General features: G+C 42.0%; 1 protein-coding gene across 1 annotated transcript in view; it reads right to left on the minus strand.

Moving 5' to 3' along the window:
• The window catches only part of LOC139469386 (uncharacterized), a 29,022-nt gene extending 14,849 nt beyond the window's left edge, over positions 1 to 14,173 (minus strand). Inside the window, exon 1 of the mRNA XM_071251549.1 lies at positions 13,953 to 14,173. Within this exon, the coding sequence (XP_071107650.1) occupies positions 13,953 to 14,010 (58 nt within the window). The 5' untranslated portion in view covers positions 14,011 to 14,173. The remainder of the gene's footprint in view (positions 1 to 13,952) is intronic.
• Positions 14,174 to 15,179: the final 1,006 nt, after the last annotated feature.

Raw genomic sequence — 15,179 nt, forward strand, 5'->3', positions numbered from 1 at the left:
GTGTGCGTACAACAAGGTACAAGCTATATCCTGTCCTGTCAACTGTCCTAACTGTCACCCGTGGGATGTCATACGCAGAATGTCTCACACAAAATGTCTCACACGGGCAGTGCGATGTGTTGCTAACAGCCCCCTCTCACACATACAGACGCAGAGTCAAATAATTCACGATATTATAACAAAGTTATCATTAAGTGAATATTCGTCGATGAATGACTTAAAGATATGTGTTTGTTATTCCTTCAGTAGGTTATAGTATACAACCGTCATGTATAAACACTGATACCCAGGAGGTATTTCCCAGTTGTATACATGAACAATAACCCCTACATGCCCAGCCAAACCAACACATTCAACAGTCATGCTTTATTCACAATAGTGAATGGGATTAGGAATAGGTTGTACAATAACCATGTCCGTTTCTTACATACAATTGTACAGATTGACATTAGGATCAAATGCAACACAACGACAGCAGTCGACATGCGTGTAACAGAGGAGACACAGTTACACGCGGTGCTGTGGAGGTCACATTCAACACTTTCCAGAGGAGACAAAGTTACACTCGGTGCTGTGGAGGTCACATTCAACACTGTCCAGAGGAGACAAAGTTACACTCGGTGCTGTGGAGGTCACATTCAACACTGTCCAGAGGAGACAAAGTTACACGTGGTGCTGTGGAGGTCACATTCAACACTGTCCAGAGGAGACAAAGTTACACGTGGTGCTGTGGAGGTCACATTCAACACTTTCCAGAGGAGACAAAGTTACAAGCGGTGCTGTGGAGGTCACATTCAACACTGTCCAGAGGAGACAAAGTTACACGCGGTGCTGTGCAGGTCACATTCAACACTATCCAGAGGAGACACAGTTACACGCGGTGCTGTGCAGGTCACATTCAACACTGTCCAGAGGAGACACTGTTACACGCGGTGCTGTGCAGGTCACATTCAACACTGTCCAGAGGAGACACAGTTACACGCGGTGCTGTGCAGGTCACATTCAACACTGTCCAGAGGAGACAAAGTTACACGCGGTGCTGTGCAGGTCACATTCAACACTGTCCAGAGGAGACACAGTTATACGCGGTGCTGTGCAGGTCACATTCAACACTGTACATATCAGTGTCTTGTCCCATATTCAGTGTCTTGTCACATATTGAGAGTGTTGTCCCATTATGAGTGTCTTGTCTCATATTGAGAGTGTTGTCACATATTTAGTGTCTTGTCACATATTCAGTGTCCTGTCACATATTAAGAGTGTTGTCAAAGATTCAGTGTCTTGTCCCATATTCAGTGTCTTGTCACATATTGAGAGTGTTGTCACATATTCAGTGTCTTGTCACATATTCAGTGTCTTGTCACATATTCAGTGTCTTGTCACATACTTAGTGTCTTGTCACATATTTAGTGTCTTGTCACATATTTAATGTATTGTCACTTATTTAGTGTCTTGTCACATACTTAGTGCCTTGTCACATATTTAGTGTCTTGTCACATACTTAGTGCCTTGTCACATATTCAGTGTCTTGTCCCATATTCAGTGTCTTGTCACATATTGAGAGTGTTGTCACATATTCAGTGTCTTGTCACATATTCAGTGTCTTGTCACATATTTAGTGTCTTGTCACATACTTAGTGCCTTGTCACATATTTAGTGTCTTGTCAAATATTTAATGTATTGTCACATATTTAGTGTCTTGTCACATACTTAGTGCCTTGTCACATATTTAGTGTCTTGTCACATATTTAATGTAATGTCACATATTTAATGTCTTGTCACATATTTAGTGCCTTGTCACATATTTAGTGTCTTGTCACATACTTAGTGCCGTGTCACATATTTAGTGTCTTATCACATATTTAATGTATTGTCACATATTTAGTGTCTTGTCACATATTTAATGTATTGTCACATATTTAGTGTCTTGTCACATATTTAGTGTCTTGTCACATATTTAGTGTCTTGTCACATACTTAGTGCCTTGTCACATATTTAGTGTCTTGTCACATATTTAATGTATTGTCACATATTTAGTGTCTTGTCAAATATTTAATGTATTGTCACATATTCAGTGTCTTGTCAAATATTTAGTGTCTTGTCACATACTTATTGCCTTGTCACATATTTAGTGTCTTGTCACATATTTAATGTATTGTCACATATTTAGTGTCTTGTCACATATTTAATGTATTGTCACATATTTAGTGTCTTGTCACATACTTAGTGCCTTGTCACATATTTAGTGTCTGGTCACATATTTAATGTATTGTCACTTATTTAGTGTCTTGTCACATACTTAGTGCCTTGTCACATATTTAGTGTCTTGTCACATATTCAATGTATTGTCACATATTTAGTGTCTTGTCACATATTTAATGTATTGTCACATATTCAGTGTCTTGTCACATATTTAGTGTCTTGTCACATACTTAGTGCCTTGTCACATATTTAGTGTCTTGTCACATATTTAATGTATTGTCACATATTTAGTGTCTTGTCACATATTTAATGTATTGTCACATATTTAGTGTCTTGTCACATACTTAGTGCCTTGTCACATATTTAGTGTCTTGTCACATACTTAGTGCCTTGTCACATATTTAGTGTCTTGTCACATATTTAGTGTCTTGTCACATATTTAGTGTCTTGTCACATATTTAGTGTCTTGTCACATATTTAGTGTCTTGTCACATACTTAGTGCCGTGTCACATATTTAGTGTCTTGTCACATATTTAGTGCCTTGTCACATTTTTAGTGCCTTGTCACATAATTAGTGTCTTGTCACATATTTAGTGCCTTGTCACATATTTAGTGTCTTGTCACATATTTAGTGCCTTGTCACATATTTAGTGTCTTGTCACATATTTAGTGCCTTGTCACATATTTAGTGTCTTGTCACATATTTAGTGTCTTGTCACATACTTAGTGCCTTGTCACATATTTAGTGTCTTGTCACATATTTAGTGTCTTGTCACATATTTAGTGCCTTGTCACATATTTAGTGTCTTGTCACATATTTAATGTCTTGTCACATATTTAGTGCCTTGTCACATATTTAATGTATTGTCGCACGGAGAACGAGGAAGATACAACACAGCTGACCACTGCATCATGGGTGTTGAAGAAGCGTAGAATATGATCGGTTATCGTTGTTACATCATCGTGCCAGACCGCAATGACGTCCGTGACGAAGACAGCACGCTGATTATCGTGAACGTATTACTGGACCGATTACTACCCCATCTATTTAACCGCCTCGACCAACTCACCCACCCCCCTCGTAGCTAGTATATTATTCACGGCAATTACATGTTGAGACTTTAACAAGGGTGATAGTATTAAGTTATTATTTTCATCGACACCAGGCTTGGCAATTTATCAAATGCCTCACGTTTTGCTGATATACCCCTATGACCCCTATCATGTGATGGCCACAACAAAGGATTTCACTATTTCGCAATTCCTTCCCTCTGAGGCTGATGATCAATCAAACCTCGTATTTTGTTGTTTATGATATTAACAATGCCAGTGTCAACCTGAACGAGAAAATCAATGATTAATCCTCTATTAATTACAGCATTTTAAAACAAATCAGTTGCGATTAAGTAATAGGAAAGGGATATTGCTGAAACTACGGTAACCTGACTAGTGACGTACGGGCACTCCTACTGTCAACTGGCAATACCCCGATACTAGGCTGTATTTTTGTATCTGTCTGGTTGCAGGATTACAATGATGTATTGTTGTATCTGTCTGGCTTCAGGAATACAATGATGTATTGTTCTATCTGTCTGGCTGCAGAATTACAATGATGTATTGTTGTATTTGTCTGGCAGCAGGATTACAATGATGTATTGTTGTATCTATCTGGCTTCAGGAATACAATGATGTATTGTTGTATCTGTCTGGCTTCAGGATTACAATGATGTATTGTTGTATCTGTCTGGCTGCAGGATTACAATGATGTATTGTTGTATCTGTCTGGCTTCAGGAATACAATGATGTATTGTTCTATCTGTCTGGCTGCAGAATTACAATGATGTATTGTTGTATTTGTCTGGCAGCAGGATTACAATGATGTATTGTTGTATTTGTCTGGCTTCAGGATTACAATGATGTATTGTTGTATCTGTCTGGCTTCAGGATTACAATGATGTATTGTTGTATCTGTCTGCCTGCAGGATTACAATGATGTATTGTTGTATCTGTCTGGCTTCAGGATTACAATGATGTATTGTTGTATCTATCTGGCTTCAGGATTACAATGATGTATTGTTGTATTTGTCTGGCTGCATGATTACAATGATGTATTGTTGTATTTGTCTGGCTGCAGGATTACAATGATGTATTGTTGTATCTGTCTGGCTTCAGGATTACAATGATGTATTGTTGTATTTGTCTGGCTGCAGGATTACAATGATGTATTGTTGTATCTGTCTGGCTGCAGGATTACAATGATGTATTGTTGTATCTGTCTGGCTGCAGGATTACAATGATGTATTGTTGTATCTGTCTGGCTGCAGGATCACAATGATGTATTGTTGTATTTGTCTCGATGCAGGATTACAATGATGTATTGTTGTATCTGTCTGGCTGCAGGATTACAATGATGTATTGTTGTATCTGTCTGGCTTCAGGATTACAATGATGTATTGTTGTATCTGTCTGGCTTCAGGATTACAATGATGTATTGTTCTATCTGTCTGGCTTCAGGATTACAATGATGTATTGTTGTATTTGTCTGGCTGCAGGATTACAATGATGTATTGTTGTATTTGTCTGGCTGCAGGATTACAACGATGTATTGTTGTATTTGCATACATGAGGTGTGCATCCCCGAGTAGTTTATTCTACCTGCAGTGTTTTCTTGTACGATGAACAACGATCAGGAGTCGTTTATTTCTTAAATGAGATATCAATCTTATCCACACTGTTTAACAACGTTGATAAAATGTACAGGCTTTACAAATATTTACCAAAATTTTGATAATGATGACTCCCTGAATAGAATGGTTTGGTTTGGTATTTCCCGCATATTCTCACAATCCTCACGTTGATTACTTGTACCATTTCTCCTGACACCGCTTGTCATATCTCCACCTGTTTGGGATGAGATCGCTCGGCCGCTGCGTTTATCTGCGTAGCCCAGCTGCATCTATGGGGAGCAACTTACTGGACACTTCCCTCCTAAAACTGACGTCGTTCCATATATGACGTCATCAACTTGCAAATGCATATTCGAATCCCCAGAAATGACGTCATGATAGAAGAATGTTTTATCGTGAAATAAACAACGCTTCGTTCTTCTTTGTAGATATACCATATTTGACCATACGGCATACACAGAGGTGCGTGCGCTGCGCCTTCTGCCTTCAACACTGTGAACTCGTGATCAAAATACACATACAAGACATGTGATGTGTTAAAATCCTAAACGGAATACACATTAATGGTATTATTGCTAAACAAGTGTAGGATCTTTCACACATTTAGACCCTAAGCACGTCAAAATATACGGACAAGGAACGTGTTTAGGTTTGTGTTTAGGATCTAAACATATTTCAGGGTGAACTGCAGTTCCACATGGATGTTACAGACACAGTTGTCTGCCTCCAAGCCAACCAGTCCTTGTCTTATCTCCTTACTGCCAGGCAAAGTAACAACAAGCACCATGTTTTGATGGTATGACGATACCGGGGATCGATCCGGCAGACGCCCTATCCACTGGACTAGGAAGCGGATGTATGTCTTCAAGGGTTTACTGAAAAATTAATCCGTCGCATACTATCTGACCTGCTGACCTGCTGACCGACGCTGGTCAAGCCAATCAGAACAGTAAAAACCTGTTTGTCCGCACACCCCGTAATTCAAGCCACCTCCATGTGAAACTGAAGAGATATTTCTACGTACTCGTTCATCCAGTCATTACACAGAAATAACCAGATTAAAGAGGTCCAATGTGTCTGTCTGTATGTCTCCAGCTGTCAGAGTGTCAGTGAGCACACAAACTAGGTACACTAATGTCTTCTCCATGGTGAAATATTAATGAAGCAAAGGTTTGCGTTTCTAGGAGCGTCCCGTCTTCCATCATAAGTAGCCAGATCGATAGCTTGGTGAAGTTTTCTAACGTTATTCAAGTCTTGGCAATCAGAAATTGTTGCTGACATCTTGACAAGTTGTCTATCAGTATCGGACGAGTTTGGACAAGCAATTCTCTTATGTTTTATCACGATCATTTACCTGCCTAATTGACACCGCGAAAGCAGGCAGTGGTAAGAAGAGGTGTTACCTAAGGTCATAAACTGCAGGTGTTAACTATAGCCCTTAATAATTCTGTGCAGTCAAACAGGATATGTCACCCGGATCCCGATCTATGACAGATCGTTGTCTGCAGGTCAATCCTACATGTACATGCCATACCCGTCAAAACAACCAGTCATGCATAATCCGACACCACAGGTCTTCCGACGCGTACTTGACAGTGACGACGTCAACATTAAACATGTGTGCATGTCGTAACCTACCCATGTTTAGCAGCAAGGTCGTTACAGTGTTGAATCACGAAACTCGACAGAGATGACGTCCTTGGGGACGTATGGCAAGGAGACGTGTACTCGCCACCGTCATGGCGCCTGGCACGTACATGTTAACCATTGATTCAAACGTCTATGATCAGCTTTAAACATCTGTTGGGATTGAAACAGCGCATTCCTGGTGCCCGGGTCTGACAACTTGACAGGTACCCGAGATTGACAACTAGAAAGTTACGTAAGAAAGCCTTACCCTTCGAGATACTGTCCGAGGACAACGAAATCTTGCACCAGCAGCCTGAGTACTAGTTGCCATAGGACCCCACGTGTGTGGCCTGCTTTGAGATGTTATGCGATACACGTACCTATATTAGTTTCCACAGACGCATATCTCATATAACGTGTTGGAGTACTAATATTGGGTGGATGTTGTGATGAAGGTGTGTCGGGATTTGAAATGATACCTCGTATGACACCAACACGATGTGTGCATAATAATCAGGATAATAACGTCTTTCGGTGTGTGTTATACTGGTGAGGTCTGACCACAAGACAGGTTCCGAGGTCTGACAACTAGATACTACCTGGGTCTGACCACTAGAAAGGTGCCCGGGTCTGACCACTGGAAAGGCGCCCGGGTCTGATACCTAAACAGGTGCCAGGGTCTGACAACAATACAGGTGCCCGAGATTTACAACTAGAAAGGTACCCGGGTCTGACACCTTGAGAGGTGCCCAGGTCTGACAACTTGACAGGTGCCCGGGTCTGACCAGTAGAAAGGTGCGCGTGTCTGACAATACGACAGGTGCCCGGGTCTGACCAGTAGAAAGGTGCCCCTGTCTGACAATAAGACAGGTGCCCGGGTCTGACCAGTAGAAAGGTGCCCCGGTCTGACAATAAGACAGGTTCCTAGGTCTGACAACTAGATAAGTACCCGGGTCTGACCAGTAGAAAGGTGCCCGGGTCTGACAACAAGACAGGTGCACGAGATTTATAACTAGAAAGGTGCCCGGGTCTGACCAGTAGAAAGGTGCCCAGGTCTGACCAGTAGAAAGGTGCACGGGTCTGACCAGTAGAAAGGTGCCCGGGTCTGACAACAAGGCAGGTGCCAGGGTCTGACCAGTAGAAGGGTGCCCGGGTCTGACCAGTAGAAGGGTGCCCGGGTCTGACCAGTAGAAAAGTGCCCATGTATGACCAGTAGGAAGGTGCGCGGGTCTGACAACAAGACAGGTGCCCGAGATTTACAACTAGAAAGGTGCGCGGGTCTGACAACAAGACAGGTGCCCGAGATTGACAACTAGAAAGGTGCCCGGGTCAGACAACTTGACAGGTGCCCGAGATTGACAACTAGAAAGGTGCCCGGGTCAGACAACTTGACAGGTGCCCGAGATTGACAACTAGAAAGGTGCCCGGATCAGATAACTTGACAGGTGCCCGAGATTGACAACTAGAAAGGTGCCCGGGTCAGACAACTTGACAGGTGCCCGAGATTGACAACTAGAAAGGTGCCCGGGTCAGATAACTTGACAGGTGCCCGGAATTTACAACTAGAAAGGTGCCCGGGTCTGACAACTTGACAGGTGCCCGAGATTGACAACTAGAAAGGTGCCCGGGTCAGACAACTTGACAGGTGCCTGAGATTGACAATTAGAAAGGTGCCCGGGTTTGACCACGTGATTGACAAGTGCATAAACCACATGGCACGGGCATATGACGTTCACCGCAGGACACAGTAAGTGGCAGCCAAACGAGTTTCTGGAGTATTTGTTCAGGGTTTTAAAAATGTATATCTTGCACAGTAGTTGGGGGCAGTCAAGCTTACCTTCGCCCAGCTATTGTCAGGGCCAACAGGGAACTGAATCAGGTTACGCGAACAGATAGGGCTGCGCTTCCTGGTTGTGGCTGAACAAAGGCGTAGCGAATTCGAGGAGCCTGCTGGCCGCCAATAGCTGCGCATTGTGCCGCATTGTGGGGACGTTGGAGTCATTATTTTGTCTTTCATAAAGGGTGCACTGACAGCATATAATCTTTCTAAATGTTGAAGGTATTCCACGTACAATAAGGGGCAACATAGTGATGTCTGTCATCTCGGCGCTGTCTCTGGCGATCTGCTGGGGTTGTTCTGGGGTACTTCAGCAGATTACGATAGAGAGAAGCCACATCACCGTATGGTGTGACGAGACTGGTACAGCACGTTACGGTATTCTGAGGCCGCGGTGAGGCAGCATATCAGGGTATTATAAGGCCTCGGTGAATCCACGGTGATGTGGCTTATTATATAATTTACGGTATTGAAAGGCCCCGGTGATGCAGTATTTTACGGTAGTATGATGCAGCGTGTGAGGTCACATTACATTATACTGTATAATGTCCCATATGACGTTCAAACATCTGAACGAAACCATACATAGCTTCAGTGAAACGTCAATATCAGGGCAATCACATTACAAATATGCCTTATTTCCTCCGGGCACAGGCACATGACATTCCACAACTCCTTACACCGCAGTCTGATCCAGTCCATCACTGCCACGTCCGTCAGACGTGTGGAGGAGCACTGGGACAAACTCAAACAACACAGAAAGTGGAATCAACAAACCTAATTCCGGAATGACGTCACACTACTGACATGACACCCGGTGTTGACGCTGCAGCGGGATATTTACGCCACGTTGCATCTAACACCCGTCGTGCGTGCAGGTTGGAGACAACTTATAGTTGGTCACCGACATGGGGAATCCGTTCATGTGTTCAGTGCGTTGAAGCTGACAACGTTCTTAAGGAAAGCTAGTTTTATCATATATTTGCTCTTGCCGTGGGTAGTCGTTTATGATAAAATAATACCAACAAGGAGATTAGGAGTTGAGGATGGGTATGGACTACAGGTAAAGGTTAACAATCGTTGCTACTGACAATGACATACGCTCCCATCACATACTCACCCCATGAATCATATATGATCTGTCATATAGGCCTAGAAATACTTTAGCATTGAGAAAATAACTTCTAACCCGCGCGATGGAACGTTTGTCACTGTTTCAATATTTGTCGCGGTCAGTATATGAAAAATACCCTTAAACGTATCGGAATTTTATTGCTAATCGCACTGCGCACTCAGCGAACGTCCTTGTTGTTTTGTATACGCTAGATGTAAGTTATGTGTAACAACGCTTTTAACAATGTTCCAGGAACATCCAGGCGGACCACATCAGGAATTAAATACTACATGTTACACGCACGTTGCTGGGGGACATATTGTTTGCGGAGCTCAACTGACACGTGTCTCCATGTGTCGTTTCTACAGTATTGACACAGTCTCAGTAGTCAGTACGTATCATCGTCCTCTGAACTGTTTACGTGAAAGCAACATTATGTATCAAAGCAGACACGAATGATGATATCCGACCAAGGATCGCATTCAAACCTACGATCAGCGGATCCCGTTAACCTGGGCCAGTGGGCCACCCGATCTAGAGTCTAGTGTGTCTGTGTCTTAGAAGTATCTAGGGCATGCTTAGGATCCACTATAGTCTAAGAAGTATATAGGGCATGCTTAGGATCTACTATAGTCTAAGAAGTATATAGGGCATGCTTAGGATCCACTATAGTCTTAGAAGTATATAGGGCATGCTTAGGATCCACTATAGTCTAAGAAGTATATAGGGCATGCTTTGGATCCACTATAGTCTTAGAAGTATATAGGGCATGCTTTGGATCCACTATAGTCTTAGAAGTATATAGGGCATGTTTAGGATCCAGTATAGTCTTAGACGTATATAGGGCATGCTTTGGATCCAATATAGTCTAATGAGTATATAGGGCATGCTTTGGATCCAGTATAGTCTTAGAAGTATATAGGGCATGCTTTGGATACAGTATAGTCTAATGAGTATATAGGGCATGCTTTGGATCCAGTATAGTCTAATGAGTATATAGGGCATGCTTTGGATCCATTATATTCTGCGTAGTTATATACAGCCATGATCATGAATTGAATGTTATCGACTTTCATTGTGCACGATAAATCGCAAAGAACAATGAAGAACGAAGCGCGGTTTATAACACGATAACACATTGTTCTATCATGAAGTCATATCTGGAGATTTGAACATGTCCTCGCGTCTAGATGAGGATGACGTTATTTTTGAGAGGGACATGTCCATTGAGTTGTTCCCCATAGATATAGCTGGACAGCGCTGATAAACGCAATTGCACCCGAAAGTGGGAGAGATATGACAATCGGTATTGGGAGAAAAGGTGAAGATAATCGACATGAAAAGTTTGAGAATACCAAACTTAACCCCGCTGTTCAGGAAATGGAGTTGCCGAGGTCGGACCGTCTTCCCGATGCAAGATAGTTAACTGACTTTAAAAGTCCAGTTTCCACTCTTGCCGAACTAGGCTGGAATTCCTGGGCTCGATCGTGTCGCCACCAGTGGCTATTATGAGTTATGTCCCTTCTAAGCCTCTCCTATTGACCAATCCGATTCCATCACTCGCATTTGTGTCAATCAAAATGGCGACTTACAGTCAAGACGATCTGATCGATAATCAAGATCTATATTGTGATAAAACGGGTCTTACATCGCGAAGTGCATCAAATCAAGCGAGTACCTGGATTGAAATCTTGAAAAGGTTTGGAAAATATATGTTGACAATGAGTTGGCGGTGCACATGCTTTGCAAATCCTGCTATCGACCGAAATCTGCACGACAGTTTAGGATTTCGATTTCGTTGCGAGATTTTGATTGGACTATGCATAGACCCGTTAGTCCAGCCAAAATGTAACTCCATAATACCAGCCTTGTTCGTCAAGTACAATTTATTGACATCCTTAAAGAGGAGTGCAAAATGTTGATATCTCAACATCATGGTTTATTCTCCCTGTAGTGTTTTATTGCGCGATAAACAACTCCCACTGGTTGTTAATTTCCTAAGTAAACACACAACTCAGACTACATCGTGGTTTCGGTAGGAAGGTATATGTCAACGTTATCACTTGATACTGTAAAGAAAAGGGCAGCATTGTCTTCATCACCAGCTAATGGTCGCCGGAAACAATGCTTACTATCAAAGTTGACTATTTTGATGTAAAATATATCTTCTCGAATTGTCATCATTTATTTTAGTGTATAAGAAATCATTTCATTATCACGTCTATTCCTTGGAAGTCGAACACAACAGGCCATGACCTAGACGAGGTACGCTGAATATGTTGTCATGAAATACACTCAGGGTACGTTTCTACCCGGTACTGGTCTTCCTGCAGAGACAAGATGCTAGCGGACTCAGGAGGCATTTGTCTATAGATTCATCCCTATATTTGTTCAAAGGATCATATTTCAGGACATGAAAATTTATATATCACGCCCGGTGAAGCTTTGAAAGCTCTAATCATGTTGTGTACACAAGTATATGAAGTGTGTACCGTCATTTGGGCGTACAGGTCGCGGTGGAGGGGACGGCTAAACCACGGCCGTCTGTCAGAACCCGATCGGTCGGATCTACAGCCCTAATAGTGTATATGTAGGTCAGCTTTTGATCATGCTGTGGACGAACATCTCCTGGCTTGTCACCAATGTGACTTTCTCATAGATAAGCAATGTAAACCTCCCGGGAGTGGAATGTGTACGTGATTGTGCTCTATGACAAAATTGAAATATTTCGTATCAATTTCAAACAAGATATCACACATTGAAAAATATATCTCATACTTTGTTATTGATTTTTTACATGGGAATATATAAGAGTACTTACTTATATGTACAAAATAGATGTACATACATTGGTTTAGGACAATACAATGAATGTAATATGGGTTTGACTGAAGGTGTCCTCATAATAATTAAACAATGGTTTTCAGATATTGGTAGGTTGTAAACAGTTAGGTGCATGGACTCAGAGGTCAAGTAAGGACTTGTTATGCAGGAATGTCTGTCAAATACCCGCCGCGGGCAATGATCCTTTATCTTAAAACGTCTTTGTAGTGGTCGCGCTTCATCAAACACGTCTATATGTATCAAAGGAAACGTGGTTTATGAGGGCAAATAACAACTGCGGCATCGGAGTGGTAAGTCCGTGGCATCAATAGGAAAATTCCATGTGACCCATAGACTAATTATACACAGACTACGGGTCTCTTGTCAAATCAGGGCTTGGTATTGTTTCCTACATATTGTCGGGTAAATACATAACAATTCCTCATTCACTGGTAGATATATACAGTACTTGCAGACAAACACATTGTCAGGTATATACTTAAACATTCACTCATTCATTGGTACCTAGATATATACAGTACTTGCAGACAAACACATTGTCAGGTATATACTTAAACATTCACTCATTCATTGGTACCTAGATATATACAGTACTTGCAGACAAACACATTGTCAGGTATATACTTAAACATTCACTCATTCATTGGTACCTAGATATATACAGTACTTGCAGACAAACACATGTTCATCGTCATAAATCCACAATATTATTACACAAACATCACAGCACGTGTTTCACGAACGATTACTATTCTTGTGTGAGAAAACAATTGCCAATGTGGTTGAAATATTTCAGTTGTATTTCGTTGTCGGGGTAAAGCTCACAACGATCGTGTCAGCACTGCAAACAAGACTCGGAGTATATCAGTAGGTGGTGTCACGCAAGTCTACGCGCGTTAGTGAATGGACTCCTTCCTTGTTTAGTCCACCGTGACGGATCCCCTACACGTCGAGGCGCTGACAGCCGTCACGGGGGAATCACGATTCGTGGCAGTTATTGCTGTAGTGTGTGTAAAACACGCACTCTGAAGTGTGCGCACCCTATAAACCGAACCGTGTGGGTAAGATGGCATGTATACACCGATAACTGGACCCCGACAACAGGGCGGTGTAGATGTGAGTCAAGAACGTCGGCACAGGGCCTCGCCTACAGCGAAACCGGTTACCCGTTCCCTATCACTGCCCTAACACAATAGGAAACAATTGCATTCAGGTTATATAGAAGAGTTTAGCGCTATAACGAGGCCGGTATAACAGTAAGGGACATATTTCCTTTAAAGACAACTTTTAAAAAGGAGAAAGTTAAAATATTAAACATTTTACAGGTGACGTAATCGGTATTTCATGTGGACTGTGAATAATATATATAGGTCATGTTACTGTCGGGTTAAATGTTGACAGTCGTCTGTTATCCTGGTGAAGATACACACATTCTCTGCGTTTCACAACCTCAACGCACGTCACCAGCCGTCATATTTGTATGAGTGCACAGTTCAGTAAATTACTATACGTATCGTGGTATGTGTAGTATGATATGTTGATAGGACGTCGTACCGCGACTGTCACTGAAACCTACAACCTGGTTGATATTAGGAATAATAAACATTGATAAACAACGATAAACAAAACACCACGAACCTGGTATCAAGGCGAGGAAGACCAACACCGTCTCACACAGTAGAGATGCCATTTTCATCAGCCCGGGTATAATCCTAGATTGAGATATCGCCACCCGGCCCGTACTCCGTCCGTGTCTGATGCAGTCACTTAGATCACTGCCGTACAGCTCACAACGCCGTCACAATAGAGTGGTCGGAGCGGGCTGTGGGGTTGGGTTACCAGTCTCACAGGCGCTGCTTGGTTACCTGTCCCCGGGTTGTAATGGGTGTGTCGGGGGATTAAGGTGATTGGTCTACCCATTCACGGACTCGGAAATATGGAACTTTATTTATATATTTTAATCACATTATTTGAATAATTAATTAATTTGTAAAATTTACGTTGTCTATATGAACGTTATTCGGTATTGGACCCCTACAGATCTTCAGCAACCCATCCTTGTCGAAACAGGCGACTAACGGGATCGAGTGGTCAGGCTCGCTAACTTGGTTGATGCATGTCATCGTATCCCAATTGCGTGGATCGATGCTCATGATATCCATCACAGGATTGTCTGGTCCTGTAATCGATTATTTTCAGACCGCCATCATATAGCTGGAATATTGCTGAGGGCGGCGTTAAACAACAAACAAACAATGCAAGAAACACGAGATAGGTAATGATAATCATTAGAAAATAATTACGTATGCTGGATTGTTTGTGATATCTGGTAACCAGTGTATCGGTGTTCGTAGTTTAGTTTACTTTGTTTAAAAATAAATTTCCTTAATATACAACCCTATGTATTGTGAGAAGTTTATTAAGACACATTTTGTTGCACCTCTTCTTAGCCTGTCTGCTTCTGGTTGAGTTGATGACTGTCGACAGCTGATGTCACGTGTCACGTGATGTATTGTATAGACAATGACGTAACGCATATACACGCACACCACAAAGGCGGGTTTATGGTCGCGGCGCACCTGAAACTGATCTTTCATTTCTGTAACTGTAGCAGGGTAGTGGTATTTGAGTCCATTATGCGTCCGTCTTTTTGTTCAGGAAAATTTTAAAAATTTAAAGTGATTTAAATCCCGGTTTGATTTTAATGATAAACTCTGGTGTACGATCATAGAGGTGTCGACTAAATAGTACACGTGATTTGTCAGTTGTGACACGACTTATCATTGTTTTTAAGTTTTTCAGATAAAAGCGATGATACCATTTCTTGGGTTCATTAACACGTTCATAATTGTGATAAGTGTCATG

Source organism: Haliotis cracherodii, unplaced genomic scaffold, assembly GCF_022045235.1.
Source record: "Haliotis cracherodii isolate W230 unplaced genomic scaffold, xgHalCrac1.p SCAF_2, whole genome shotgun sequence".
In the NCBI taxonomy this organism is placed as follows: Eukaryota; Metazoa; Mollusca; class Gastropoda; order Lepetellida; family Haliotidae; genus Haliotis; species Haliotis cracherodii.